Raw genomic sequence first — 27,387 nt, forward strand, 5'->3', positions numbered from 1 at the left:
ACACAGAAACAACAGGTGTGGGTGAGGATGTGGAGAAACCGGAACTCGGGTGTATTGCTGGCCAGAACTTAAAATGGAGCCGTTGTTGTGGACGGTGAGGCAGCCGGTCCTCAAAAAATTACAAATAGAATCACCATATGAATCAGCGACTCCACTTCTGGGCATATGCCCCCCAAAGTGAAAACGGGGTGGGGGGGTGCCTGGGGGCTCAGTGGGTTAAGCATCTGATTTAAAAAAAAATTTTTTTTAACGCTTATTTATTTTTGAGACAGAGAGAGACAGAGCATGAACGGGGGAGGGTCAGAGAGAGAGGGAGACACAGAATCTGAAACAGGCTCCAGGCTCTGAGCCGTCAGCCCAGAGCCCGACGTGGGGCTCGAACTCACGGACCGCGAGATCATGACCTGAGCCAAGGTCGGCTGCTTAACCAACTGAGCCACCCAGGCACCCCAGCATCTGACTTTTGATTTCAGCTTAGATCATGATCCCAGTGTCGTGGGATCGAGCCCTGCATCGGCTCTGTGCTGATTGTAGAGCCTGCATGGGATTCTTTCTCTCTCTCTCTCTCTCTCTCTCTCTCTCTCTCCGCCCCTCCCCTGCTCTCTCTCTCTCAAAAAGTTTAATAAAAAAAAAAAAAAGTTGTTTAAAGTACATTTTTTCCAGCTTCAAACTCTAGGCTAACAATTCCAGGACCAAAATGAACAAACAAAAAAACATACAGTTTCAACTTAAAAAAAAAAAAAAAGAATTGCAGGACCTGGGAAACCTGTGATTCTCTTTCGCCTTTGTGTTTTTAAACACACGTTTTATGTTTCTGAAGTGTGATCTCTCTGGTCCAGTGAGAACCTACTCAGAAAGTCTCTGAGAACCACCCCCCTCCCGCCGGAGATATAGGATCTGTCCTTCTACATCTAGCACCTGGGTGGTTTTCACCTATACCGGTTAGTTAGGGAGCAAAGTCTTCCTCCTGCATCCATGTGAGACAAATTCATTAATATGGAAGCAAGCATCACTTAATAGAGACCCACTTTAGGAATATTACATTTAAGGAACTAGGTTTGGGGAGAAGAATCCTCTAATGTAGCTGAGGTGGGGCATCCACAACATGAGAACACTGAAATGCGCCAGGAAACCGCAGACATCAGATGCTGTGGGTGACGTCTCGCTGGTCCAAGGCTGGATGGATCGGAAAAGAAAAGAGGCAGAACATACTTATGAAACCAAGGACGCGTCCATTTAGCTTCCTTTACAAGCTAAAAAGGAAGCAAAGCTTCATCTCAATTGGAAACTAAAATTTCGAGAGATGAGAGCACCACTGTCTGACCAAACGTGAGAGGCAGTTCTGTGCCCGAAGCGTCAACGCCAGGGAAGGCTCGGGTGCCCCCAGCTCCATGTGGGGCCTTCCCCGCAGGGCCTCACCCGTGCACGCTGCGGACCCAGGCGCCTGCAGCTGCTGCGTCAGGACAGGTCAGGGTGCTCTCTTTCGTCCTTGTCTCGTGTTCGCTAAAAGGGCTCTCTTATAGGTACCGATGCAGAACGCGGGATATGGGGCTCCCAGTCTCCCGTCTCTACCTTTGATATGTTTGCAGATTCTCATTTATAAAATCTGTTAGAAAAGGGGTTCTTTCGGGGTACAGATTTGGATACACAGATTTGAGTAGAAGGTTTCTTGCTTTTTATTCTAAAATAGCGGCAACATTTTCCTAATTTTGAATACTGTTTATAATTATTTTAGTTTCATAACTTTTTCATGTTTTAATGCAACATTATCCACTATTTTGTAATCCACTAATTATTTACTGTGCCATCTGGCCCCCTTTGTTTAAGTGTCCTCTCCTGGAAGCGATTCTCCTAAGCCATGAGGACTTCCTGCACTGGGTGTGAATTTGAAAAGAGTGGCTCTCAAACCTGGCTGCACGGTGACCAGAGTCAGCACTGTCCTATTTGTCAGTGCTCTGGGGTGGCTTTAAATGTTTTTTGTTTTTTTGTTTTTTTTTGAGAGAGAGATCGAGCACGCGCGTGAGCAGGGGAGGGGCAGAGAGAGAGGGAGAGAGAGAATCCTAAGCAGGCTCCGCACCGTCAGCCCAGAGCCTGACACGGGGCTCCATCCCACAACGTTGAGATCATGACCTGGGTGGAAACCAAGAGTCGATGCTTAACAGACTAAGCCCCCGGGTGCCCCTGGGGTGGCTGTAAAGCCTCCAGGGTTTCAGTGTGTGACCGAGTGTGCAAAAGCTGTGAGTGAGCAAAGACCTGGGGAAACAGGAGAGAAGGAATTGAGTTTAAGCCCTGCCCCCGCCCCCCCAAGCAAAAAGACCTTCACTGTCTCTGATTTGGATACAGACTAATGAGCCACTGTGAGTTGTCTACAATTTGAAACAGGACAGATTTTCAAAATATTGTCTCCTTTGTGTGCTCAAATCCGCCTTTGATTTATCTGGTGAATTTTTCATTTCAGGTGCTGTAATTTCAGCTCCAGAATTTCTTTTGGTGTTAGGTTTTCTTTCTTGTTGTCAGTAGTTCACACACTGTCTTCTTGACTTTGTCACTCTCCAGCTCTTTGAGCATCTTTAAGACAGTTGCTTTAAAGTCTCTCTAGTAGATCTGACACCGGGTCCTTTTTAGGGACAGATTCTGTTGAATTATCTTTTTCCTTTCAATGGGCCAAAGTCCCCTGTTTCTTTGTGTACCTTGTGATTTGCTGAGCGCTGGACATTCGAATCTCATGATGCGGTTACTCTGGAAATCAGATTCTCCCCCTTCCCCAAGGTTTGCTGTTTCGTTGTCGTCGTTCTTTTCTTGGTTGCAGGCTCTGTGCCGGGGGTCAACCTGAGGTGTCCATTTAATGTCTTCCCCGGTCTTTTCTGAGCCTTTCCTTGGACATGTGCCGTCGCTTCCTAACTTCCCCCAAATAGGCAGCTGTTTTTCAATGTCCTAGTCTTTAACGTGTGGCTCCCAAAAGGGGAAAAGTGGAAAACAAAAGGGGGATAAGAGGGCACTTATCCCCCTGAAGTCACTCGAGCTGGAGCTGGAGGGGTGACAGCAATGGCCGCCAGCCTCTGAGTCCGCACCTGTGTGGTCAGAGCATGGCCTCCTGCCGTTTGGGGGACGGGGTCCTTTTCGTCCACCTGGCTTCTGCGGGCTGCTCCAGAAACACGTGCCCGGCTGCCTGCCACATGGCTGGGGCGCGGGACGGGTAGGTGCTGCTGTGCTGCGAGCTGGAATGGACCAAAATCGACTACTTCTCCCGGACACGTGGCAGGCCTCGGGCAGAGTCCAGAGTTCCAAAGCAGTCCCATCACACAGGTTCCACCCCTGCTGTTGTCATCTGGGGGGGAGAGATTCCCGGGGCCCCTGCTCTGCCGTCTTCCCTGAATCCTCTCCAAGGTTATAAGCACCTTAAAAAGAGTGCGATACATAATTCCAAATGGCCCCGACAAAGGCTTCCTCATTTCGCACCTTGACCGGCCTTGTGTCTGGTTTTAATTCTGGACTGGGCATCACCAGTGTGGCTGCAGTCTCCTCTCAAAACCCACCCCGAGGAGAATACAATAAAAAAGTAGCACTCTTGTTTTTTTTGAACGTTTATTTATTTTTGGGACAGAGAGAGACAGAGCATGAACGGGGGAGGGGCAGAGAGAGAGGGAGACACAGAATCGGAAACAGGCTCCAGGCTCTGAGCCATCAGCCCAGAGCCTGACGCGGGGCTCGAACTCCCGGACCGCGAGATCGTGACCTGGCTGAAGTCGGACGCTTAACCGACTGCGCCACCCAGGCGCCCCAACACTCTTGTTTTTTTTTGTAATGTTTATTTATTTTTGAGAGAGAGACAGAGCATGAGTGGGGGCGGGGCAGAGGGAGAGGGAGATACAGAAGCCAAAGCAGGCTCCAGGCCCTCAGCTGTCAGCACGGAGCTGGATGCGGGGCCTGAACCCACGAACCGTGAGATCACGACCTGGGCCGAAGTCGGACGCTTAACCGGCTGAGCCACCCAGGCGCCCCTAAAAAGTTGCATTCTGCGTAGAGTAGAAATAAAATCAGTTCTGCTGTTTCTGTGGATCAAACACGGTGACACGGTGCTCAGGAAACTCAGCATCTCGGGGTGCCTGGGGGTTAGTCGAAGCGCCTGGGGACTTAGTCAGTTAAGCGTCCAACTCTTGGTTTCGGTTCAGGTCATAATCTCGGGGTTTCGTGGGTTTGAGCCCTGCATTGGGCTCTGCTCTGACAGCCTGCTCGGGATTCTCTCTCTCTCTCTCTCTCTTTCTCTCTCTCTCTCCTTCTCTTTCTGCTCCTCCCTTACTCCCTGTATCTCTCAAAATAAATAAGCTTAAGAAAGAAAAACCAGTGTCTTCCCATCAATCTCTTTAGGTGGAAACTCTGGACTTTGGCCTGGCTCTTGGCCATCAGTCCCTCTCCCCGTAAGTACCTGCTCCCTGTCCGTGGGTCACAAGTGTCTTGGGAACAAAACCCCAAACCTGAGGAAAACAGTTCTTTTCTTTCAGATGAACAATTCATCAAGTCACAGTCTTAATGAGGAGAGCCAAGGAAGCAATCACACGGGCTGGGGCCGGAGGGCCCGTGTTCAGCTCCCGGGAGGCTGGGGTGCCAGTTCCGGGCAGAGCACGGGGACCCCAGGAACGGCTCTAGCACACCGAGTGGGAGGGAGGGAGAGAAACCTGTAAGAAGGAAGAGTCTCGGGGACTTGGTAGCCAGTCGATGTGCATTTGTATTAAAATATTCTCTTCAGTTCAATTTATTTTCCTTTCCTGAATGGTTTTGCAAACGTAAGAATTGTGCTACTTTTTGTCACTGCTCAGACCAAGATCATAGGATTTAAAATACTTTAAGGCGTGTGAATAAAAACAGAAAACTAAAGCTGCCTGAAGCTTTCCTGGAGCCCACCCAGGAAGGCGAGTAGGAGGGAGGCTCTCAGGGGGCTGGAGCTGGGCTTCCCTGGGCAGCGGGCGGCGGTCCTGCTCCCGCAGGTTTCAGCGGTCACATGACCCCCGTGCGAGAGGCCACATAACAAAGGTCACATGTCGTATGATTCCGTTCATGGGAAATAGCCAGAAAAGGTAAATCCCCAGAAACAGAGAGCAGATTGGTGGTTTCCAGGGGCTGGAGGGAGGGGCTTGGGGAGGAGCGAGGTTTTACTTTGTGGCGATGAAATGTGTGGGAACTGGACAGAAATGTGCGGGCAGAGCAGCGTGACTGCGCCGGCTGCCACCGAACTGTGTGCTTTAACAGTGACGATTCTGTGTCGCACGAATTGTGCCTCAATTTAAAAAGAAAAGGGGAAGGTTCGTAAGCAAAACCGCGTGCTTCTAGAGCTAGAAAGCCCCTTGTGCGTGGTGTGCACGCGTGCGTGTGCACGCGTGCGCGTGTACGTGGCTTGGACAGGCACTGGCTTCCTCGGTTCGCTCTGGTCGTGTCTCCCCCGGGCGCGCTGCTTCTCCCCAGCAGGGGCTCTTCCGGCCCAGGGAGCTTCCCTCGGTCACACGGAGTCTGCACGGACCGGTCGGCTTCCGCACACCTTCCTCCCTTTCTTGACTGCTCTGTGACTTCTCGTTTCCTTCGCTGCTAATGCCTTGGGCTCATTCTGTTGTCATCCCTACTGTCCCGAAACAGCTCCCTTTGCAGAGTCCCATATTTCTGCTAAATAAGCTCATGGGACATCTTTTTTTTTTTTTTTTGGTACAAGATCTCACATTCATTTTCCAGTGGATTCTTAGCCAAAGACCGTAAATGAGAGTCATGTTACAATTTCTTTATTTGCTCGTCTCATGTGTGGCTGCCATCTTATTACCCAGTTTTTGTTTGAAATGGTCTCTATTCCAGTTATTTAACCAAGAGTTTTGCTCGCGAGACGGCCTGGTATATCTTCTCCTCTCTCTTATCCTTCCTGCTGATGACCCTCAGCCAGGCAGCAGGACAAGCCAATGACGCAGAATTTCCATTTCACTTTTTGAAAAGTAAGTAAAGCCCTTTCTAGGTCTTTGAGAATTTTTTTTTTAAAGTAATCTCTACACCTCACATGGGGCGCAAACTCACGACCCCAGTATCCAGAGTCACATACCCCACTGACTGAGCCAGCTGGGCGCCCCAGTCTTGGGACTCCTGATATGAGCTCACCGGTGCTTCGAGCTCCGCACGTCCCGTGTCTGGACTCAGCTTCTGCGGATAACTGTGCCCGCTCATTCTGGTCTTTTTAGATTCGGTCAAATTCTGACTGTCTTCTCTCAGTTTAATTTCATAAGGGGTTATTTTTCTCTCTGAATGTTTCATAAAAGAATTCCTTGAAAAAATTTATAATCATTCCGTAGACCTCCCTCGAGCTTTTCTCTAGCAGATTGCCCACCCGCATAAGTTTAGTTTCTTCAAACTGCAGTTACACCCTTGAGCCCAGCCTCTTTCTCAGAGAGTGCCTTGTTGGGTAGACAGTTCCCGTGTCCTTCACCCAGCCTCCCCTAAAAACATCTTCCACAACCACAGGGTGCTGTCACCACCAGGGACCCAGGACACCAGGACATGGGGCACTGCTGTCAGCTACACTGCACACTTCATCCAGACTTCCCTCCTTCCCTCCCTCCCTTCCACTTTATATACTATCATCATCTGACAAATTTTAAGAATTGCATGTATTTCTCTGAAATATTTCACCTATTTTAGTGTTTATTTATTTTTGAGAGAGACAGGGAAGGAGCAGGAGAGGGGCAGAGGGAGAGGGAGACACCGAATCCGAAGCAGGCTCCAGGCTTCCACTGTCAGCACAGAGCCTGACGTGGGGCTCAAACCCACGGACCGGGAGATCGTGACCTGATCCAAAGTCGGAGGCTTAACCGAGGGAGCCCCCCAGGCGCCCCTGAAGATATTTTAAAACAACACACACCCTCTGCTGCCCGGTCACTGATCTGTCACACTCTCGGGACAGTTAGGTTTGCGTAAGAAAGGTGGCGAGGCGCTCGGGTCCCAACAAGGCGGTGGTGGCTGTCAAGCTCCCAGGTGCTTCATGAAAACCAGGCTCTGGCCTGAGCCCCGTGGGGCGTCACCGGGCACCTCTGCTCTCCTCCCCGGTGAGGCTCACAGATGCTTCCGAAGTAGGATTCATGAAGATCTCCTACACTGTTTTGGGCTGTTGTTCTCTATTTTCTCTTTGTTGACTAGTTCTGGAATGTTCCTAGCAGCAGCCTGTCAACCTTGTTCCCCTGCTGCAAGTTAGGGGTTTCATTTTTGCAGCTCAGATGCCCCGCAGCTGGTGTTCCCCTGGCTCTCTCTGGACCTGGGTCCTCACTTCCTCCTCTCTATGGCCCGTGCAGGTGGCCTGTCTCCACACCCCAGCAGCTCGGAGCTCCCGCTTTCTCCTGGTCTCACTGCAGGAGGACTTTCCATTTCTGCTACTGTTCTCACGGATTTGGGGGAAGGGGAAATACTTGTCATGGGCTGGTGGCTCTGCCTGGACTGGGTTAGCGCCTTCTCACCAGGAAAAGCCATGCAGCTTCATGAGCAGGAGCTGATCGGGGCACCTCTTAGGGCCCACCCCTTTTCTTTCCTGTTTTCCTGAATATTTCCTCCCTTTTGTTATCCTTTTATCTATTTTCATGATTTTGATGTTCAAAACTAAAGCGGTAACAATGTTCCTGCGTGGGGTCTCAGCACTCTGTCAGCCACCTGGACATTCCTGCCCCAATGGCTGAGCAGGTCCTTGCAAACTCAAGGCTCTCAAAGGCAGAAGTAGGGCTGAGAAGGGTGGTAACACCCTTGACCTCTGGATGCCAGGGGCCTTTCCTGAGTCCAGAAGAGGCCAGAGAAGGCCTGGAAGGTCGGACCACCGTTCCCACGGCCCAGGGAAACGGGACAGGCAGTAGGTCTGTGGTGCTGGAGTGTGGTTCTGTCCTCCCCGTAGGCGATCTGCATTTTAAGAGCCATCTTTTAGGGGTGCCTGGAGGGCTTGGTCCATTAGGCGAAACTCTGGGTTCCAGCTCAGGTCATGACCTCGCAGTTTGGTGGGTTTGAGCCCTGCAGCGGGCTCTGCTCTGGCGGGTGGGGAGCCTGCTTGGGATTCTCTGTCTGCCCCTCCCCCACTCATGCTGGCTTTCTCAAAAAGAAACAAACTTAAAAAAAAAGAGCCATCGTTTATGAAATTTAAAATCGTTGCAGAGCTGCTCTGCTGGTGGAGTCTTAGTGGGAGGTGCCAACCAGGTGGGAGCTGCGTTTGGTCCACGTCGGGCTGGGCAGACACTGCAGGGCTCACAGTGGCTCCTTTACGTAACAATATGGGTGTCGGTTTGAAAGATTAGAAGTGGGCTCAACTGGGTTTTTAGGAGTCCTCAGTCCGGGGCTTTGTGCAGTGTGTGTGAGTGTGGTTAAGTGCCATTTGGGAAGTGGTAAGGTGGTGGACATTTCAGAATTCGATTGTATGTTACAGGAAGTAATGCTCACCTGTAATGAACAATCCCAGATTCCAGTGGTTGAGCCCAGTGAAACTCATCGATGTCACAGTCCGACATGGGGGCTCTGCCTCATGTTGTCAGTCAAGCGTCACGTCCCATCTAGCCGGGAGCCACATCCTAGGCCACATCCCGGTGGATTCTCCACTGTCTTGTTTGCACCTGGTCAGCAGGTGAAGGCAAGCAAGGAGGGTCCGGTGGAGGCCCAAGGGGTCAGGCCTGCAGGTGGGGTGAGTCAGTGCCCCTACCCTCATTGGCTAGAGCTCGGCCACTCGGCACCAGTGCAGGGTGAGGACACAGAGGCCGGTGGTGGGCCCAGCCTCGGCCACGGGTGGTGAGCTGCCCGAAGGAAAGGCTGAGCTCAGAGCACGGGCACACAGACGTTCTTTGCCCCACTCCACCAGGCGAGGGCTACGGCTGGGTCGACGAAGAAAGCCGGGGTGGGGGTGAGAGTCATCGGGGGACCAGCACCAAGTGCTCTGGGGCTGGCGCTGGAAGTCCATGTTCCGGAACTTTACAACCCAAGTTCCTTGAGCGAAGCCTCCGATCTGTCTCCTTGCAGGTTTCCTGGACACGGGGGCAGGCACAGCAGCGGAGGGGGGCGGCCCCGCCTCTTCTCTGCCCGTGACGCTGACCATCTTGTTAGTCACTCCCTGGGGACTTCTAGCTTCGCTTCCGGTGGTGGCTGTCACCATACACTGCCTGGCGGAAAAAGCAGACATGTGTTCTCTCGCAGTTTTGAAGGCTGGAAGTCCAAAATCCGTTTTACAGGCCCAGGTCAGGGTCCTGGCAGGGCTGTGCTCCTTCCGGAGGCTCCTGGGGACAGTCCCTCCGGTGCCTCCAGCCTCTGTGAGCTGCCTGTGTCCCTTGGCCTGTGGTGGCCTCTGCTCCTTTGTCTTGTCTCCCGCCTTCTTCTTGTAGAGACGCAGGAGATGGCATTTAGAGCCCACCTGGGTAATCTAGGGTGATCTCCCTACCTCAACATCCTTTTTGCAAAAGAAAAAAATTATTTATTTTGAGAGAGAGAGAGAGAGCATGAGTGGGGAGGGGCAGAGAGAGAGGGAGAGAGAGAATCCCAGGCAGGCTCCGTGCTGTCAGCACAGAGCCCAACACAATGCTTGATGTCACGGACCATGACACCGTGACCTGAGCTGAAATCAAGAGTCAGATGCTTAACCAACTGAGCCACGCAGGCGCCCTGCTGTCTCAAGATCCTTAATGTAATCACATCTGTATTTTTAAAAAATAGTTTATTTTGGGATGCCTGGGTGGCTCAGTCGTTTAAGTGTCCAACTTCAGCTCAGGTCATGATCTCAAGATTCTTGAGCTCGAGCCCCGCGTCGGGCTCTGTGCTGACAGGTGGGAGCCTGAAACCTGCTTCCGATTCTGTGTCTCCCTCTCTCTCTGCCCCTCCCCTGCTCATGATCTGTGTGTGTGTGTGTGTGTGTGTGTGTGCGCGCGCGCGCGTGTGTGTCTCCTTTCTCAAAAATGAATAAATGTTAAAAAATATTCAAAAAATTTTATTTATTTTTATTTTTTAAAAGGTTTCATTTTTTGAGTAATCTCTACACCCAACATGGGGCTCAGACTCCTCAACCCTGAGATCAAGAGTCACACACTCCACCAACTGAGCCAGCCAGTGCCCTGCATTTCTTGTCCTTCTCCTTCTCCTTCTTCTTCTTCTTTTTTAATAAGGTAACACTCACAGGTTTCTGGGGATTAGGATGATATACTTGGGGGCCGTTTTCTGGCCTAGCACAATTTGGCTTCTTTTGTTTGCGGGAAGTCATGTGACACGTTCACCATCTCAGATGAGCTGTCCTTCCTTCTCCCGACTGACCGACGGTTCCAGACCAGAGAGTGCCACTCGGATTCCAGACAGTTGGTGTTTAAAACGATTACAAGCCCACTCTCAGTCCTCAGCTCACTTTCGGGGTGAAGTCCTGGGCCAAGAACGCAGGATTGTATCCACTTAGCAGGCTCTGAGACGCGCCCTGATGGATCCAGGGGAGTGGGCGGCTGGGGGCCGGGGAGCAATCTGCCCGCCTTTGCCAGCATGAACAGGACCAGTGGACGTGACCCCACGTGATCCAGTGAGGGTAGGAGGGGAGCCTGTCACTCCACCCCAGCCTCCAGGACGGAGTGGAACGCTCTCGGGCCTGCAGAGTTCAGGAGAGGCGGTTAAGTAGGAACACCTACTTCTTTTCTCCCAGTCTTGCCGCCACTTCCCTCTCTGTGTGTGTATTTTCATTTCCCTGCACATTCCTGCTGCTGTGTTCTCAGTTGTTCCCTGTGGATCCTCTGAGCGGCTGTGACTCAGAAAACCTAACAACAGCCTGGGACACTGGGGGGAAGTAAGCATGACCCTGTGCTTTAAGGAGGCCCTTCTCATCACACCAGGCTTGTTTGGGACTTAGTCTCAGTGAGGTCCGTGCTGTTCCCATGATTTCTCACAAAATCTTCCCGGTAGGAAGCAGGAGACCAGGTCAGACCTGCGGGCGGGAAAGCTGGCCGGCCGGGTGTGTGCCCCCAGGGCCACCTGCTCTCATCCACCGGGCCTTCCCTTTTGGGGTGTTTCAGGTCCCACCGCACTGAGATGGGAGCAGAACGCTGAGGCCCTGCAGTTCTCTGCCCTGAGTCCCTCCTGCAAGAGGCCTGGGCACACAGGGCTCGCTGGCTTCTCACAAGGGTCCTCACGGCTCACCATCCCACCGGGCATAGGGCTCCATGCACACCCAGACCGCCGGCATGCAGGCGCGGTGCACCTGCTAGGGCCCCTGGGGGCTCACCTCGGTCGGGGAAGAGCTCTGTGAATGGGCCGAGGCTGGGAAGCACTTGGCAAGTCAGGGAGCGGCATGTCCAGCACGTCCTTCGGTCCTTCGGTCACGATGTGTCTGAGAGACTGCGCCCCGACCAGAAGTCCCGGCTGCCGCCCTGGGCCTGGGGTACCTGCGGTGGGAGCGGAAGGCGGGCCTGCGGAGGCTTCGGGCACACGGTGGGCCTGTTTCCGCCTCACCGGAGACCAGGTGAGGTTCCTGACACGGCTCACCTCTGCACCCTGCTCCTCAGGGCCCCGCCCGCATCGGGACGGGCAGCCCCCCCACCCCCCCACCCCCCGACTCCCCAGGTCGTCGGAAAACGAAGGTGCGGAGGGACCGCCGGCATCACCGGGGGCGGGGGGAGGGCAGACCCAACCCGGGCCTCCCCTCGCGCAGACCTCGGCCGTGGACGGCACCCTGTCCTCTGCTCTTCGTGGCGGCGCACCGCGTCCACACGGCCCCTCGCCCAGGCACAGGTCGGGGGACGCGTCTGGTGCGTCCCTGGCTCTCGAGGCGCGGTCTCGCCACGCAGGTGTTTCCTAACCGGGGAGGGGCGGGCCGGGCCGGGCCGGCGGAGCAGCATCGCCGCCGCGACCCCCAACCCACGACTTCGTTCTCGGTCTAGCTCCGACCCCTCCCTGACAGACAGGTGCGCTCTAGGACCCAGCGCCTCTCGGCCTGCCGCCTGGGTGGGCGGGTCCCCTGCATTGTGACGTCACTCGGAGGCGGGGCTGCGGCGCTGGGACGGACAGACGGAAGGTGCACGCAGAACAGACCGGGCGGGGCCGGCGCGGGCGCGGGTGCGGGCGCGGAGGGTAAGGGCCGGGCCCCGGATCCGCAGGCCGCGTGTGGACGCGGGCGCGGCGCGGGGACCGCCCTCCCCTGGCTCGGGGCTCGGGGCTCGGGGTGGGCGGTGGGTCCCAGGACTGAGTGTGTCTCCCCACCCCCGGGCCGTGCGTCCCACCCCAGACCGAGCCACCCCACTCTCCTGCTGGGCGCGCCCCCCGGGCCTGAGCGCGCCCCCCGGGCCTGAGCGCGCCCCCGGGGCCGAGCGCGACCGCAGGGCTGAGCGCGCCCCGGGGCCGAGCGCGTCCCCAGGGCTGAGCGCGCCCCCGGGGCCGAGCGCCCCACCAGGGCTGAGCGCGCCCCCGGGACTGAGCGCGCCCCCAGGACTGAGCGCCCCACCGGGGCTGAGCGCGCCCCCGGGACTGAGCGCGCTCCGCCCCACCCCGGCCGCGTGTTCCCGCTGGGACGCAGCCATCGCCCGCCCCCGGACTGAGTGTGCTTCCCAGGCCCGCGTCCGCCGCCGTGCGCCCCGCGCCTCTTTCCCCCCGCGGGTGCCGGTTCGCGTGCGCAGGGCACCCGGAGGCGCCGGTGTCTGAGGAGGGGGTGGTGCCGCCGCCGTGAGCCTCCGCGGGCTTCCGCGAGCGCCCTGGGAGCGCGCCCCTCACTTTGCCTCCAGGGCCCTGCGCCGGAGTTCACCTCCCTTCCTCTCTCGCCAGGCCCCGATGGTGGAGGACTGCACAAGGTAGCGGCGGCGATGTGGGGGTGACCGTCAGCGCGCGTTCCAGGACCGTGAGAGCGGAGGGCCCCCGGGCCAGGTGGACGTCAGTCGGGATGGAAGCAGAAGGCTTGGATTGGCTTTTGGTCCCCTTGCACCAGCTGGTGTCCTGGGGGGCAGCCGGGGCCATGGTGTTCGGAGGGGTCGTGCCCTATATCCCCCAGTACAGGGACATCCGGAGGACTCAGAATGCTGAGGGCTTCTCTACCTACGTGTGTCTGGTGCTCCTGGTGGCTAACATTTTGCGGATCCTTTTCTGGTAAGTTGGGAGCTTTCTGTGGGGGTACTTCCAGGGTGATGGCTTTCTCTTTCTGGGGTTTCGGAGTGGGGTGGTGGTGCAGGCGGCTGTACTTCCTAGGAGGGAGCTGGTGAAGTGGGCGGGGCTGTTCCCCGGGGAAAATGGTGGGATTGGAGTGGAGAAACTTACTGTAGTCTCACGTCCGCGTCTTCATTTTCTGTCCTTCTTACGTTGTCACATATTTTCCCACGGACTTCTGTGTGCTGGATAAGGTCCTAGACCTGGGTCCCTGTCCTTAGAATTTGCATGGGAGTGGGAAAGAGAAAACAAGGAATGAGTAAGTGATTAAGATGAAGAAAAAGGGATGAGCTGTAGGAAGGGGACATCACAGCCTGACAGGAAAGAGCGTTCAGGGGTCATGTACAGGGACGGTGGTCCCCTCAGCTTTCCTGTTGTGTGTACGGTTTTGTTTTGTTTTGTTTTAATAGGAAAGTCAACTTTCTGGATAATACTTAAGAGACTATTTTTTCTTGCACCTCCCAGCCCAGCTTCCTCTTATTATCATTTGCATTCGGGTAAGGAACCGGAAATTAATTTTAACAGTTGCTAAAGCGAGACATGTTTGGGAGGGGGAGTTTTTAGAGGAAATGAAATGAGATCTTGGAGCCTCATTCTAAGACTAAAAAGGTCTGGAACTTTCCTTTCTACTTGGTGGCGCCCGGACCCTCTGTGAGCACAGATAGTGAGGAAAGTTGCTCCGGAGGGTGGGTGGGTGTGGAGGCCGGATAAGGGCACCAGGCGGGGGTGTCCAGAGCTCTGCTTCTGGCCCTTCCTTCTGACTTGTTCATTACTGAGTAATCATGTTTTTTGCTAGTTCTTTTTCTTAAGTTTATTATTTATTTTGAGAGAGAGAGAGAAAGAGAGCCATCAGGGGAGAGGCAGAGAGAGGGAGAGAGAGAGAGAGAGAGTCCTAAGCAGGTTCCACACTGTCGGCTCAGAGCCTGGTGCGGGGCTTGAACTCACAAACTGTGAGGTCATGACCTGAGCTGAAATCAAAAGTCAGACTCTTAACCGACTGAGCCACCCTGGCTCCCCAGCTAATTCATGTTTGAGTCCGCCTTACGGAGGTACGATTTTCGTGGAATAAAAGCATCCGTTGTAAGCGTACAGTTCGATGAGTTTTGACAACGCCCCCTTCCTGTCACCATCACAACCGAGAGATGACTGTTCTGAGTCCCGAAGTTCTCTCCTCTGTGTTCCATCCAGCCGTGGCCCCATGCCTTTGATTTGTGTCCACTGTGTGTTAGTTTTGCCCTCGTCCGGGGCTTTTAAAAGGTGAGCTGGTAAGTTAGCTCCTCCCCGGAGAATGTGTCACACCGCCAGGTTTGTCTCTGGGCCAGGCTGCTTTGAAAGGAGGGCCAGTGGGTGCGTAGTTTTTTCTTTGGCACAAGTTGAAGAACCCCATTTTGAAGATTCCTCTTTCTCCTTTGGGGACAGAGCTCACTCACTCCAGGGTGACACGTGGCTTCCCTTTTCTAAAATGGCCTTAATCCAGTCTAAGGTTGAACGGAAGCAGGTCCCAAAATGCAGTTGCCTCTGACATGGTTGTTAACCCTGAGCGCACTGGAGGGCGCTCAGGGAGCCCCTGGCCTGCCACCTGCCTGGTGTCACAGCGTTGGCCAGGAAGGGCACTTCATTAGGCGCTGGAGTGAGTTTTCTCTGGCAGCGGAGGGGAAGTGCCTGAGACTGGCTTCCCTTATGGGAAGGGGGGGGGGGCGGGATAGAGAGCAGTTGAGACGTCTTTTCCTTAAGAATACTCATCCTTCGGGGCACCTGGGTGGCTCAGTTGGTTGAGGGACTGACTTCGGCTCAGGTCGTGATCTCGCGGTCTGTGAGTTCGAGCCCTGTGTCGGGCTCTGTGTTGACAGTTCAGAGCCTGGAACCTGCTTCGGATTCCGTGTCTCCCTTTCTCTCTGTCCCTGCCCCATTCATACTCTCTCTCTGTCTCAGAAATAAATAAACATAAAAAAAAAAAAGAGTACTTATCCTTTACGATTGCAGAGAAGAGAATAGGGTATCTAATCTATGTCCAAATACCTGGTTTGGAGAAGGCAGAAGTTAAACTAATTTCTTGAAAGCCAAGTCACCAGGGCCTCTGGATTTAACTGGCATTTAATGCGTTTGGACTAGAAGTTCTCCCTTCACTGCCGGGCCTGGGACTTTGAGAACGAGTGTGTGCTCTCTCCTAATTCAGCACAGGGGGCCTTTAGTGATTCTCAGTTTTGTCCACGGGCCAGCGTATTTCTGTGCATCCGATTGGTCCTTCCCCGGAGTCTGCACCCTGAACCGTCCTGGGTCACTTCAGGGGTCCTGTGGCTACCGTGTGAGCCCCAGTGCTGCCTTCAGGCAGTATTCTGGGATGAAGGGGGGCTGGCAGAGGGCACTGGTCCCTCCTCAGGAGTCTCTCTGGCCTGGGCATGTGCTTCTCACATAGGGCAGTACTTGGATTTCACGGGGTGAACCCCAGCAGGCAGGCTGGGCTCCGTCTGTGGCTTGTGACTAACATGTACCTCTCTGCCCACCTAGTCCTAAGACCCCACTCCTGGGCCTCCTCCAGGCTTCATGGGTTAGTGGCCCACATGATTTAATAGGTTTTAGAGGGTTTCCCATGTTCCAGACGCTGTAGATACCACAGGGTTTACGCTTCAGCAGAAGCATTGTGTGGAACGTACCATTTACACACATACGGGTCATGGCGGGCGCCCCCTGAGGGGGAAGCAGGGTCTACACTGGAACAGTGGTGAAGTTAGAACTGAAGAGTGTGTTTCCTAGAGCTGGCTGAGAGCGTGGTCCTCAGAGCTCTAGGCTGGGAAGCCCCCTGCAGACTCGTGGAATGAGCTCGTGGGTGGCCCTGCCGCCCAGGGAGGCCAGCGGAGCTTGTAAACCCCAGGTTCCTGAAACTCGTGAGACCCTAGCGCTTTATTTCTTACAATTCTTTTTTTTATGTTTATTTGTTTTTGAGAAGAGAGAGAGAGTGAGCAGGGGAAGGGCAGAGAGAGGGGTACAGAGTTTCTGAAGCCAGCTCTGTGCTGACAGCAGAGAGCCCAACGCGGGGCTCGAACTCATGAACCGTGAGATCATGACCTGAGCTGAAGTCGGACGCTCAGCGGACTGAGCCACGCAGGCGCCCTGATTTCTTGCGATTCTTATCATCCTTTTGCAAAACTAGCATTCAGCAGATTATATTCTATAAAATGCTGATGTATAGGATTTTGCCTCTGTGGTGTCAGGAGAAGCCAAGAGAAAGGCTAAATGATGCCTCGTAGCTCATATTTGCAGGCTTGTGATTTTGTAGAAGGGACGAGGAGGGAGGGGCCACGGTGCACGGATGATGTTGCCAGGCCCCCCCCAGAACTTTGTGCTTTGGTAGAGGTAGTTCTCAAGCTCCATTTGTATTGGATGAACACACTGCATCAGAGACACGGTAATGTTGGATCAGATGCGTAATAACATTGTATTGGATGCAGTGACGTTGTATCAGGAACGTGGGCACACTTCAGCCATGTAGTGACACCGTATCAGATGTGGTAACATAGCATCATCTATCAGAGATGTAGCAGGGCTGTACTGGAGATGTATTAACACTGTATCAGACGTGCAGTAAACAAAGTAACTGAGACGTGATAACACCGCATTGGAGACCTGCCTTAGCGCTGCACTGGATACGGCAACGTTGTGTCAGCGACGCCGTAAGCTGTTTCCGAGGTGTGGTAACACTGTATTTGGACATGCGGCCTGACACTGGATGGGAGATACAGGAACACTGCCAGAGATACCACACCGTTGAGGACGTAGTTACATTTTGCTAAGGGTGTAGCAGTTGGCGTGACACAGGGAAGTAGATACACAACTTCTTTCGGCTTGAGCTTTACTCTGGAACTTTGAAGACCCGGAGAAGGTGATCTCTGTGGAAACTTTGGGTGAAATGTTGCCTGTCCCCTCTTCGGTGTGTACCTTCCTGGGGGGTGAGACCTAGGGACACTGCAGTTAAGGGAGAACTTTTTTTATTTTACTGTATTTTTTTTTTTAGTTAAAAAAATTTTTTTTGATGTTTTTATTTGCTTTTGAGACATGAGTTGGGGAGGGGCAGAGAGAGAGGGCGACAGGAACTGAAGTGGGCTCCGTGCTGACAGCAGAGAGCCTGACATGGGGCTCGAACTCCGGCCGTGAGATCATGGCCTGAGCCGAAGTCGGATGCTTCGCTGACTGAGCCTCCCAGGCTCCCAGGCGCCCCGAACCCTTTCAGAGTGGCTGCGTGAGCGGCAGGCCCTTCACCTGTCTGGTAGGCTGTCCCATCATTTGTTCTAAGAAAAAGTTGTGCCAACCCATATTGTCAGGGACAGGAGAGGGAAAAGTGCTGTCACGACATCCCCGTCAGTACAGATTATTAGCATCAAAGGAAGAAAAGCTTAACTAATTTGACAAGTAAAAAATGGTATCTTTGTATTTTAATTAGTTTATGAAATTACTAATGATATTGAACCTTGTTTCATATTTATTTTGTCTCTTGTATATCTTTTGTGGAAAGTTGTGCTTTTTGAAATTTTGTGTCTCAGCCTGTCTTCACCCTAAGTACTCACCTCTGCTCCCTCTCACTTCACTTTAAATGGTCTTGTTTTTGCTATAAATATTGAGTTCATCTGGATTCGATTTTTGGTGGGGGTTTTTTTTTTTTTTTTTGATGTTTGTTTACTTTTGAGAGAGAGAGAGAGAGAGCATGTGCGACGGGGGAGGGGCAGCGAGAGGGGGACAGAGGATCCCAAGCAGGCCTGTGCTGACAGCAGCAAGCCTGATGTGGGGCTTGAACTCTCAAACCATGAGATCATGACCTGAGCCCAAGTCGGACGTTTAACCCACTGAGGCACCCAGGCGCCTCTTTAGGTGTGTGGTTTAAGGAGAAGTGCAAATCTTGATTTCTTTGCCCAGTTTTTCCAGTCATTGTTTCTGTTGAGTATTTAAAACATGAAAGTGGCCTTTCTCGCATGATGAGCTTGGTGTGAGAGGCCCCAGAGCAGCTTATTTATTGTGGTTCTTCCCGGCCTGCTTGGGAAGGAGGCATCTCCAGTCTTAGTAGGCTGACATCTAGCTTCTGCTGGCCCCTTGTCTGACCTTCATCTGTAGATGAGTTGACCCCTGGGGTCAGCTGGGTAACCGTGGGATCCAGTTCCTAGAAATGACTAGAAACGTCCTTAGATAGTCCCCGGTGTTATAGTCGCACTCTACAGCAGAGACGAGGTGCAGGGGCAGTGGCTCACGGGTGCCAAGGGCCTGGAGCCCGTGTGAGCCTACGGAAGCGCCCCCAGCCTGTGCCTCTGACCTAGAAAGCCCCAGGGCACTGTCACCTCTTTCTTCTCGTACCTTCTCTTCACCCAGGCCTGGCTCATCAACCCTTTCTTGCTCCAGTCACTTAGCATTTCCTTTGCAATTCCTGAGGCACCTCAGGAGAGGCCTGACGAAGCAGCAGGGTCCCAGGTGAGCCGAAGTGACATCTCCTGGGGAGGCAGGAAGAAGCTGGTGGTCATGGAGCCGTCTGCTGTGTCCTGGCCCCTCTGCCCTTCCTGGACCCAGGTGGCATGGGCCTGAGCCTCTGTGACCTCAGGCCTGCTCTGTCCTTTGCTCAGAGGACATGGGCCTTGGCGTCAGGAACCAGTGCAGAATGCCGGTCCTGGAACCGGTGTCTGGAACCCCCACTCCGCAGGGAACGTCTGTTTTTTCCTGGTTGCTTGACCTCCTGTGGGAGCCTCAGCTGGTGTGGCTCCCCTCCAGGTGGCACATTCTCACCTGCTGGGCCGGCTCACCGTGGCTGTGGCCGTGGCTGTGGTCGTGGCAAATCCTCATCGGAGGTGCTGTCTGCTCTCTCCTGAGAGGCAGGTGATCCGAGCTTGGCGGTGAGGTGCTCACAGACGTGGGCTTGAAGACGCCGAGTCGGCCCTGGAGCGGGTGCAGGGGTCAGTGTCTCTACCTTGGGGACATCGCTGTTTCTTTACCTTGTAGGTAAGACTTGTTAGCATAGGCACAGCTTCCAAAGACATGCCCTGGCCGGCGGGGAGGGGCTGCCTCTGGTCTCATCCTTTACCACGAGCCCGGCCGCTGAGTTTTTGTCCCTATTTCTCATTGATTTGGTGCAGTCCCAGGGGTGGCCCTTCAGGGAGCTCTGCCCCAGCTCTGTGTTGTGGGCGTGGTCGGCCCCCGGTGAGCCCTCTCTGCAGGGGGAGCTGGGTGTAGGCTCAGGCCCGAGGGAGTGAGAGGACGTGGGAGGTGGGGCCCGGGTGGTGGTCTCTGTGTTTTCTTGTTTTCGGGAGCAGCTGGGAAATCAGACTGCAGGCTCTCCTGACTTAGAGGTGCTGACCGCCAGCCCCAGTTTTGGGAATACCCTTCAGGCCATGTTGTAGGCAGACCTAGCGGGGTTCCTTCTCCAGAGCAGCTGGGCTAGAATTGGGGCTGGGCCTTGAAAGAGCACGGTGCTGTGCCCTGGCCTTGTCGATGGTAGTCCCGCAGGCCTGCGTGGCCCGACCAACAGGTCACGGCTCTGGTGGTTCTGGTGGCCGTGGCGGAGATCCCGAGCTGCCCCCCGAAGGGCCGGGCTGTTCTCAGCCCCTGGGGTTCGGGTTCTGCCGACAGGCCCAGCCTGTGCTAGTCACTAGATTGCGGTCTCACCTCCTCGAGCTTGTGGCCGAGTTGGTGAGAAGTTCTGCCCCTGGAGGGAAAACCAGCAGGGAGGATGTGAGAGCCGGGCGGGGTCGGGGCCCAGAGAAGAGCGCGAGCCACCAGGCCTCGGCTGGGGGTCAGCGAGACCTGGGTGGGGAGGGAGATTGGACAGAGAGGCCTGGGTCAGGGGGGGGGGGGGGGTCAGGGCCTCAGGTCGGGAGGGGGTTGTGCCTTCAGCTGCCTTCTCCTCTCTGGGGTGGGGGGGTGGGGGGGTGCCCTGGCCCCCTTCACTGGTCTGCTCACAGCGTGGGCTGCTCTGGCCTGCTGACCCCACTCGTCTTCGTCAGGGGGCAGGGCTTCCTGTCATTCCTGGACTCCGGAATGCATCCTCCCAGGGCATCAGGTGGTCTAGGTGCCTCTGCAGGTGCCTCTGCAGGTGGGGTGTTGGGCACCTGGCTGTGCGGCGAGGGAGCGGGGAGTCCCGTCCACACCCTCATCAGCGGCTCCTGGGGAGGTGAGTGTGGCTTTTGAGGAGCCGTGCACATGATTCTGAGAGGTGTCCCCGCGCCCAGCCGTCCAGGAGTGTCCCTGCTCACCCAGCTCTGTGCACCGTGGAGCCCGAGGCCGAGGCAGTCGGTGCCGGAGGCTGTGACGGATGTGAGAGACCCTCTGGGGGCTGCTCAGGATGTGGCCGTGGGGGCCTTGGTCGGGACCTGGGCAGGGAGAGGCGGTGAGGCCCCTGGTGTGCGGGGGCCCTCCTGATGCCGTGGTCTCTTTACCTCCCCAGGTTTGGAAGGCATTTTGAGTCGCCGCTCCTCTGGCAAAGCATAGTCATGATCTTGACCATGTTACTGATGTTGAAACTCTGCACCGAAGTCCGCGTGACAAATGAGCTGAACGTAAAACGCCGTTTCTTTGCAGGTTGGTGATCTGCAACTTTGGGAATAAAGCACTAAATCAGCAAGCAAAGTCATCCTGTGCTCGTGGGTGAAGTAGGGAGCCGCGTTAGTGTTACCTGAGCAGCTTTGAATCCACCAAATGCTCGGTTGTGTGTAACCGATGTTCGTGTTTTCAGCACGTTAAATGTTTACTGACTAATCTCAGTGTGCCAGCCTCCTCTGTGATGATTACGAGGGGATTCTGAATTGGGACAGGATCAGGTCACAGAAAGATGCTGTCTGAGGAGGCAGTTTTATCTCTGTGTGTGGCTTGTACATGAGACACGCCCTTCACTTGTACCATTTACCTGTGGCCGGGGTAGCGGGGATCTTCTCACACACCTCTCTGAACATTCACCCAGAGTCATGCTGCTGTGGGGGCAGGTGGGGTGTCCCCTGGGGCGTGGGCAGGACGGGTTACATGCTCGGCCCGCGCTGCTCCGTGACTGTGGCTCAGCAAAGAGAAAATTCTTCGCGTTTTTGCCTTTTCCTTTGAAAAAGCTCTTCCTCAGCTGATGTTCTGTGTTTGAACACGCAGGGGGTTAATGCCTTACTTCTGGTTTTCTTCTAGTTACTAAATTGAAGACAGCTCTCGCTTTGATTTTGTCTGAAATAGCGTGTGTTTATCTCCACTGTTGCTCAGAGAAGCGTTTTTGCTAGTTTGTTTACTTTGGGGACTCCTGTGGACTCGAGGTCTCGCCCCTGAATTTTATTCCTGACGGTGATTTTCTTTCCGTTTGAGCGGACCCTTTCCCCCTGTAGCTTCTGTCTTTAGAGACGAAGGTATGCTAATTTCAGTCTTTGTAGAAAATAGGTCAGCCTCCAGCTCTGACGGGTGGCCTGGACCGATTAGTGTCACGTCAGCTGTAGAGATCAGCACCGTGTGCTTCTGTTGTGTGTTTGTTCTTTCTCGTCTCTCCCTCTTGTGACCTGGGAAATCGCACCGGAGGCGGGGCTGCTTGTATCGCTGGTCCTTCCTTGAGAGCGGGCGTGTCCGGCCGGTCCCTTAAGAGGTGAGGGGCTGGGCCCTTTACTTGCTCTTACCTAGCAGTTTTCTCTGCTGGCACAGCTCCCGCCCGCTTCTGTCTGTGATCTGGGAACCCCACCTTTCGTGTGCGCAGGGTCTCAAGGCCGGCTGCAGAGCGCCGGTGTGGGGGGGGGCGTCAGTAACGGTCCTCCTGCCCCAGGGACAGAGGAGCGCCGGGAGCGGGCACGCGGTGCCCACAGTTGCTTGGTGTCCTGAGCCTCAGGCTTTGAATCATGAGCCTGGGTTTTGTGATCCTGTGCGAAATGGGGTGTAAGCTCGGATGAAGTAGGGTGCCAGATATCCTGCAGGTGTGCGAGCGTCCGGGCCCTGGACAGTCCTGGAGTTTAACATTTACGTGACCTTGCTGAAATACGGGAACGTAGGTACAGTGAGGGTGAGGCGGGGGCCGACCTTGTCAGCGGGAAGCCGGGCCTCTCTTCTCCTGTCCCGGGGGTTCGTTCTGTATTGACTTCCAGTGCTCTATGTAGATTCTTCCAAAAGCAGCATTTCTCTTCTGGTTAACTAGAACGGGTTGGGTTAAGACCGTGAATCCCGGTTTCCAGGGATAGGGCTGCCATCTGAATTTTGGCAAGTAACCCTCTCTGTGATGAGCCAATTAATGGAGCCCGCTTCGCCCACACTTGGCAACCCTGGTGCCACCTCGCGGGGCACAGGGGCTGCAGGCAAGGTGAGTGTGAGGCCTCGGAGGCGGGGGGAGGTTGGCCTGGACTGTCTGGGTGGACCCAGGGTCCGCCGGGCCCGTGGAGTGGAAGAGGAGAGCCCGTCAGGGGTGGACGTCAAGAGGACGTGGTTCTGGCTTTGGACGTGGGGGAAGGGCTAGGGGCCAAAAGCACAGCAGGCCTTTGAGGCTGGAACAGCCTTCATCTTCCGGCCAGCAGGGACATGGGGGCCTCAGCCTCCAGGATCCAAATTCTGCCAACAGGTTGGATGCACGGGAGGACCTGGGTTCTTGCCTGGAAACTTCAGAAGGAATATGCCCTGACTTTAGCCCAGTGAGACCCACGTCAGACTTCTGGTCTCCCAAATAGTGAGGTGATAAGTCTGTGTTGTCGGCCGCCGAGTTTGGGGTAACCTGTTATGGCAGCTGTGAGGTCTGCAGCGTCTGGCGGGTGTCTGTTGGCGGGCGTTGGCAGCTGGCCAAAGGGCTGGCTGGAAATCCGCAGACGTACAGGTGGGCGGGGCTGCAGGGGCTTTGACCTTGCAGCGGGAGCAGCGGTCTGCTGGTGGCGGCCAGGACTGTGGGGGCAGTTGGCCTGCCTTGCCGGCCTCCACTTTGCCGGGGCTCTGGTGGGGTACGGAGGACCAGGCTCCTGACCCCTGGGCTCTCTGCTGGGCCCCAGACGGCCTCAGGGGGAGAATCTACCCTAAACTCCGCATCCTGGGATCGTATCCTGGGATCCGGGATACAGTGTTTGAGAGATCTTGAGATTCATACTTAATTGGTTTTTTTTTTATTTTTTTTAATGTTTATTTTTGAGACAGAGAGAGACAGAGCATGAGTGGGGGAGGGTCAGAGAGAGAGGGAGACACAGAATCTGAAACAGGCTCCAGGCTCTGAGCTGTCAGCACAGAGCCCGATGCGGGGCTCGAACTCACAGACTGTGAGATCGTGACCTGAGCCGAAGTCGGAAGCGCAACCGACTGAGCCACCCAGGCGCCCCTACTTAATTCTCGAATGGAATTAGGGTTCCATATATTTGCGTCTACCGTGTGTGAGGTACACAGCACACTCATCAGGAAGCTTTTAAGGAACCTGTGGGTTTATTTCCTCTCCTCTGCCGGAAGTGGGAGGGTAGGGTATGAAAACACCAACCAGTTTGGGCTGGGAAGCCCTGAGATCGCAGGAGCGGCTGCGCCCTGGGCCTTGCTGGGGAAGGCCTGCGGTCCCCGCTTCCTGGAGGCTGTCAGTGGGGCGTTGGGGAGGGTGCTGGAGGCACACCGAGCAGACACAGTCAAGTAACTTACGAAGACACGTTCAACAGCCGTATTTCAGGGTTTCCACAGGACAGTCAGTCTAAAAAATAAAATAAAATAAAAGCTTAAATGTTTTACAGCTGTCTTTTATAAAGGTTTTTATTTATTTATTTATTTATTATTATTTTTTTTTTTTAATTTTTTTTCAACGTTTTTTATTTATTTTTGGGACAGAGAGAGAGCATGAACGGGGGAGGGTCAGAGAGAGAGGGAGACACAGAATCGGAAACAGGCTCCAGACTCCGAGCCATCAGCCCAGAGCCTGACGCGGGGCTCGAACTCACGGACCGCGAGATCGTGACCTGGCTGAAGTCGGACGCTTAACCGACTGCGCCACCCAGGCACCCCTAAAGGTTTTTAATTTTGAAGGTCGTCAGTTCAGCTCAGAAGTTAAGGTTAAAGAAACAACTGGAATTAAAGGAGAAAAAGCCGGTTGCTTATCAAATTAACACGTGATCTGTTATCTGATTATGAAGAGCAGTACCTGGTCATTGTCGACATTTTGGGGACGAGAGGAACGTGAAGTAAAAGCAAAGAGCTTTCCACCCAGCCGTCCAGAGGTGACATCGGGGGTTCCTTCCGTGCCCTCGCTCATACCCGGGGGAGGTCAGACTGGGCTGTGGGTCCGAGGGGGCCGGGCCCACAGGCTTCAGGGGGAGATCTCCAGAAGCTGCTGTGGACTCTCCGTGTGGCCGCACAGAGGGCGTGAGGTCCAAAGTGGCTTGCGTGTGCTGTATGTTTCCTTTTCGTCCCTCGTGTTTTTTCGTGGAGAACCTCGAACACACATGGAGTCGGGGAGAGCCTGTCTGAGCCCCCCCCCCCCCAGTAATCACACCCGCCTCCAGCTGTCCCGAGACCCTGTTCACATCGCCTGCCTGCAGTTTTTGAAGCAAATTCCAGACATAGTCTGTATATAGTTCATAACGGATCTCTAATAGATAAGGACTTGAAAAAGTATCCATGATACCATTTTCAGCCGTAAAAAAGTAATCCCTTAATTGTCAAAGACCCAGTATTTGTGTAAGTGTGCGGCTTCCTCCTCACTTCCCGATTCGGGGCTGGTTTCTGTCCGCGGGCCGCAGTCGAGGCGGCACGCCGAGGTCAGCCTCAGGTTCTCCCTGACGTCCCTTGTTCCTCGAAACGTGTCTGCTGTCTGCCCTGCACGTGGTGCCTGCTGTGCACCAGCCCTCCGTCTGTGGCCTGAGCGGTACACGCGGCGAGTGTGGGGATGCGGAATTGAGACCCCGGCCCTGCCGCCAAGCCACGCCTGCGTGTGGACCAGACTAGACTCCCGCGGCTGCACGGAGGCGGCCCCGCCTGGCTTCTGCCACACCCCGTGGTGGTGCGTCGAGGCTTCCTGTCTCCGGGACGCCCTGTGAAACACGTTTTGAGAAGCTAATTGGATCCAGAGGTCTGGTCAGATCTAGGTCTGGCTCCTTTTTGCCGGACTGTTGTTTCTTCCACAAGGGGCACATCCCGTCACCTTGGCTGACTTTGGATGTGGGTGGTGGAGGGTGCCCCGTGCCTAAACCCATCAGTCGTGGGGCTGCAGAACACCGATGCCCCGTCAGCCTTCGCTCGGCTGTTAGCCACGGGCTTCTCCGAAGAGGAACTTCCCTGGAAATGCTGTCCTAGCAGTGCAGTTATCCAGGGTGTAATTTATAAATTAAAGGCAGGTAATTGCTTCCTTCTCTTTATCTGCCAGTTCTCAGAATTGGTCCCTCACATCCTGCAGCTGCATTCACGTTTGTTTTTCCACTCTTCCGAGTGTGTGGATGTGAACATATTTGATGTGTTCGCCTGATTGCCATTGTCGTGTCCCTTCAAGGCCCCGCGGACCCACCCATCTGCCAGCGGGAGCCTCTCCAGTCAGCTCTTGACTTTTTGGCAGAGACGAGTGGTCCCTCGGAGCCGTGTCCCTGGTGTGACAGGGTGCTCTGGGCGCGTCATCTTCTGTTCCTGCCCCAGACCTGGACTCGGCCGTTTCTCCCAGGAGCGCTTGTGGCACTGGGCTGTGGCATGTGGAGACCATGGTCTGGCCCCTGGGACAGCTGTGGATTGGGGGTGGGTTTTGGCTTTTTCAGTGGGTGGAGCTGGGAGATTCGTGGCAGACGAAATAGTTCAGGTGTGCGTGCTGACGCGCCCTGTGACCCTTCACCGAGCTCTTTGGTCGTGGCTCTGATCTTCCACGGGCCGAGAATGAAAGAGCCACTTGCTTTGTCCCTGCTCGCAGGGGTCTCGGTGAGGAGGCTCCTGGAACGCTGTTTTGTCGGGGGTCCCGGGATGACATGTTCTTACCGCCAGATGACGTGGCTTATCGGCTCTGGGAACGGTACCACCAGCGGCACACATGGGCTCACTTGTTCCTTCTTCAAGAGAGAGCAATTGTCTGCGCCTCAGTCACATTCACTCGACGTTTGCCCCAAGTCTCAACAGTCCGCTTCCAGAATGGAGGTGGCTGGGGAGGCGGGTGGGGGCACGGGGGGTGCTGCTCACGGAGACGGGGCTCTGTTGTGGGGGGCGGAAGTGTTCCAAGACTGCGGTGGTGGTCGTACAGGTCCGAACGTGCTAAAAACCACTTGATTGTACACGTTCAACGAGTGAATCCTTCATGATATGTGGTTATGTCTGCATTAAACCAAAAACTTGGGCGGGGAGGGTCACATTCCATTCCGACAATGAAAGCTGAGGACTCCCACCCCCACTCAGTACAATGTTTGTCTGTAAACCAGTCTGTGTTTTCGAGGGCTCATTGATGTCCTTGGACGTGAGGCTACAAATCCTGAGCTGCCTTGTCCACAGCCACGACCCTGATGTAGGTCTTGTCTCTCCTTGCCTGGACCTCCGCCCGGTCCCCTGGTCTCTAGGGCATCGTGTGAGCCACCTGTGGCCATCGCCCCCCCCAACCCTCGCGCACTGCAGCGGCTCTCACACTGTGACAAAGCCCAGAAGCCCCTGGGAGCGGTTGACGGTCTGGCCTCTGGTCAGCTCACCGGCCCTCCCTCCTGCTGTCCCGTGGCATCCAGGACGGCCACTTCTGTCTGAGCTCGTCCCAGACTTCTGTCCCGTCAGGTTCTGTTCCAGTCTCTGTGGCTACTCCACAAGTAACCCCAGGCTTGGTGATTTGCAAGGACGCAGTGACGCTCACGAGTCTGGCTGGACAGCGACAGTGTGGTTGGCCATTTGCCGGGGCCCTGCCTCCCTTCCTCTTTCTGTGTCTTTCACCCTCTAGGTCCCTCCCTTTCTCTCAGTTGCTCCCGTGTTGGGGGTCTGCTGGGAGATCTTCACGTGGCTTTCTCTTGTGGCCTAAGCTTCCTAGCTTCCTCGTGGCATGGCAACCAGGTCGCAAGGGGAGCGTGAGAAGGAACCAGGTGGAAGCCGTGTCTGTGCTCTGGTCTTGGGAAGCATGCGTCGCTTCTGCAGGATGGAGTGGTCACAGGCCCCCCGTAATCAAGGGGCGAGGACATGCACGCCGCCTCCGATGGGGACGATGTGGACACGTTGCTGAGGCTGTTTCTGGACCTCGGTGCCTGGAGTGGGTGTTCACAGATGCCTGGAAGTATGCGATTGTGGACGATGCCCCCTGGTCTCTCAGCCTGGGGACTGGCCCTCCTCCCGTCTGTCCTGCGCAGAGATGATTCTCTAAGGTGTAGG

At 54.9% G+C, this 27,387-nt stretch overlaps 1 protein-coding gene and 1 long non-coding RNA gene across 8 annotated transcripts in view; one reads left to right on the forward strand and one right to left on the reverse strand.

Annotated features, from left to right (window-relative positions):
* Nucleotides 1-10,096: 10,096 nt before the first annotated feature.
* LOC124517163 (uncharacterized) lies at nucleotides 10,097-12,311 on the reverse strand. The gene is made up of 3 exons (XR_006963324.1): nucleotides 11,665-12,311; nucleotides 11,237-11,396; nucleotides 10,097-10,606 (listed from the first exon to the last, which is right to left on the reverse strand). It is a non-coding gene; the product is annotated as an uncharacterized LOC124517163 (long non-coding RNA).
* Nucleotides 12,010-27,387, forward strand: part of SLC66A2 (solute carrier family 66 member 2) — a 52,976-nt gene continuing 37,598 nt past the window's right edge. For 6 of the 7 annotated variants that reach the window (XM_047086475.1, XM_047086477.1, XM_047086479.1 and 3 more), the window contains exons 1-3: nucleotides 12,010-12,081; nucleotides 12,769-13,086; nucleotides 20,561-20,694. In XM_047086475.1, coding sequence (XP_046942431.1) covers nucleotides 12,884-13,086; nucleotides 20,561-20,694 — 337 coding nt within the window. In that variant the 5' untranslated portion in view covers nucleotides 12,010-12,081; nucleotides 12,769-12,883. Of the gene's footprint in view, nucleotides 12,082-12,768; nucleotides 13,087-20,327; nucleotides 20,431-20,560; nucleotides 20,695-27,387 lie in introns of those variants that run through there. The other variant, XM_047086480.1, reaches the window with a different exon arrangement.

This window comes from Lynx rufus, unplaced genomic scaffold, assembly GCF_022079265.1.
Source record: "Lynx rufus isolate CCGP_SWC_20201006 ecotype Redwood Valley unplaced genomic scaffold, mLynRuf1.p SCAF_20, whole genome shotgun sequence".
Classification (NCBI taxonomy): domain Eukaryota; kingdom Metazoa; phylum Chordata; class Mammalia; order Carnivora; family Felidae; genus Lynx; species Lynx rufus.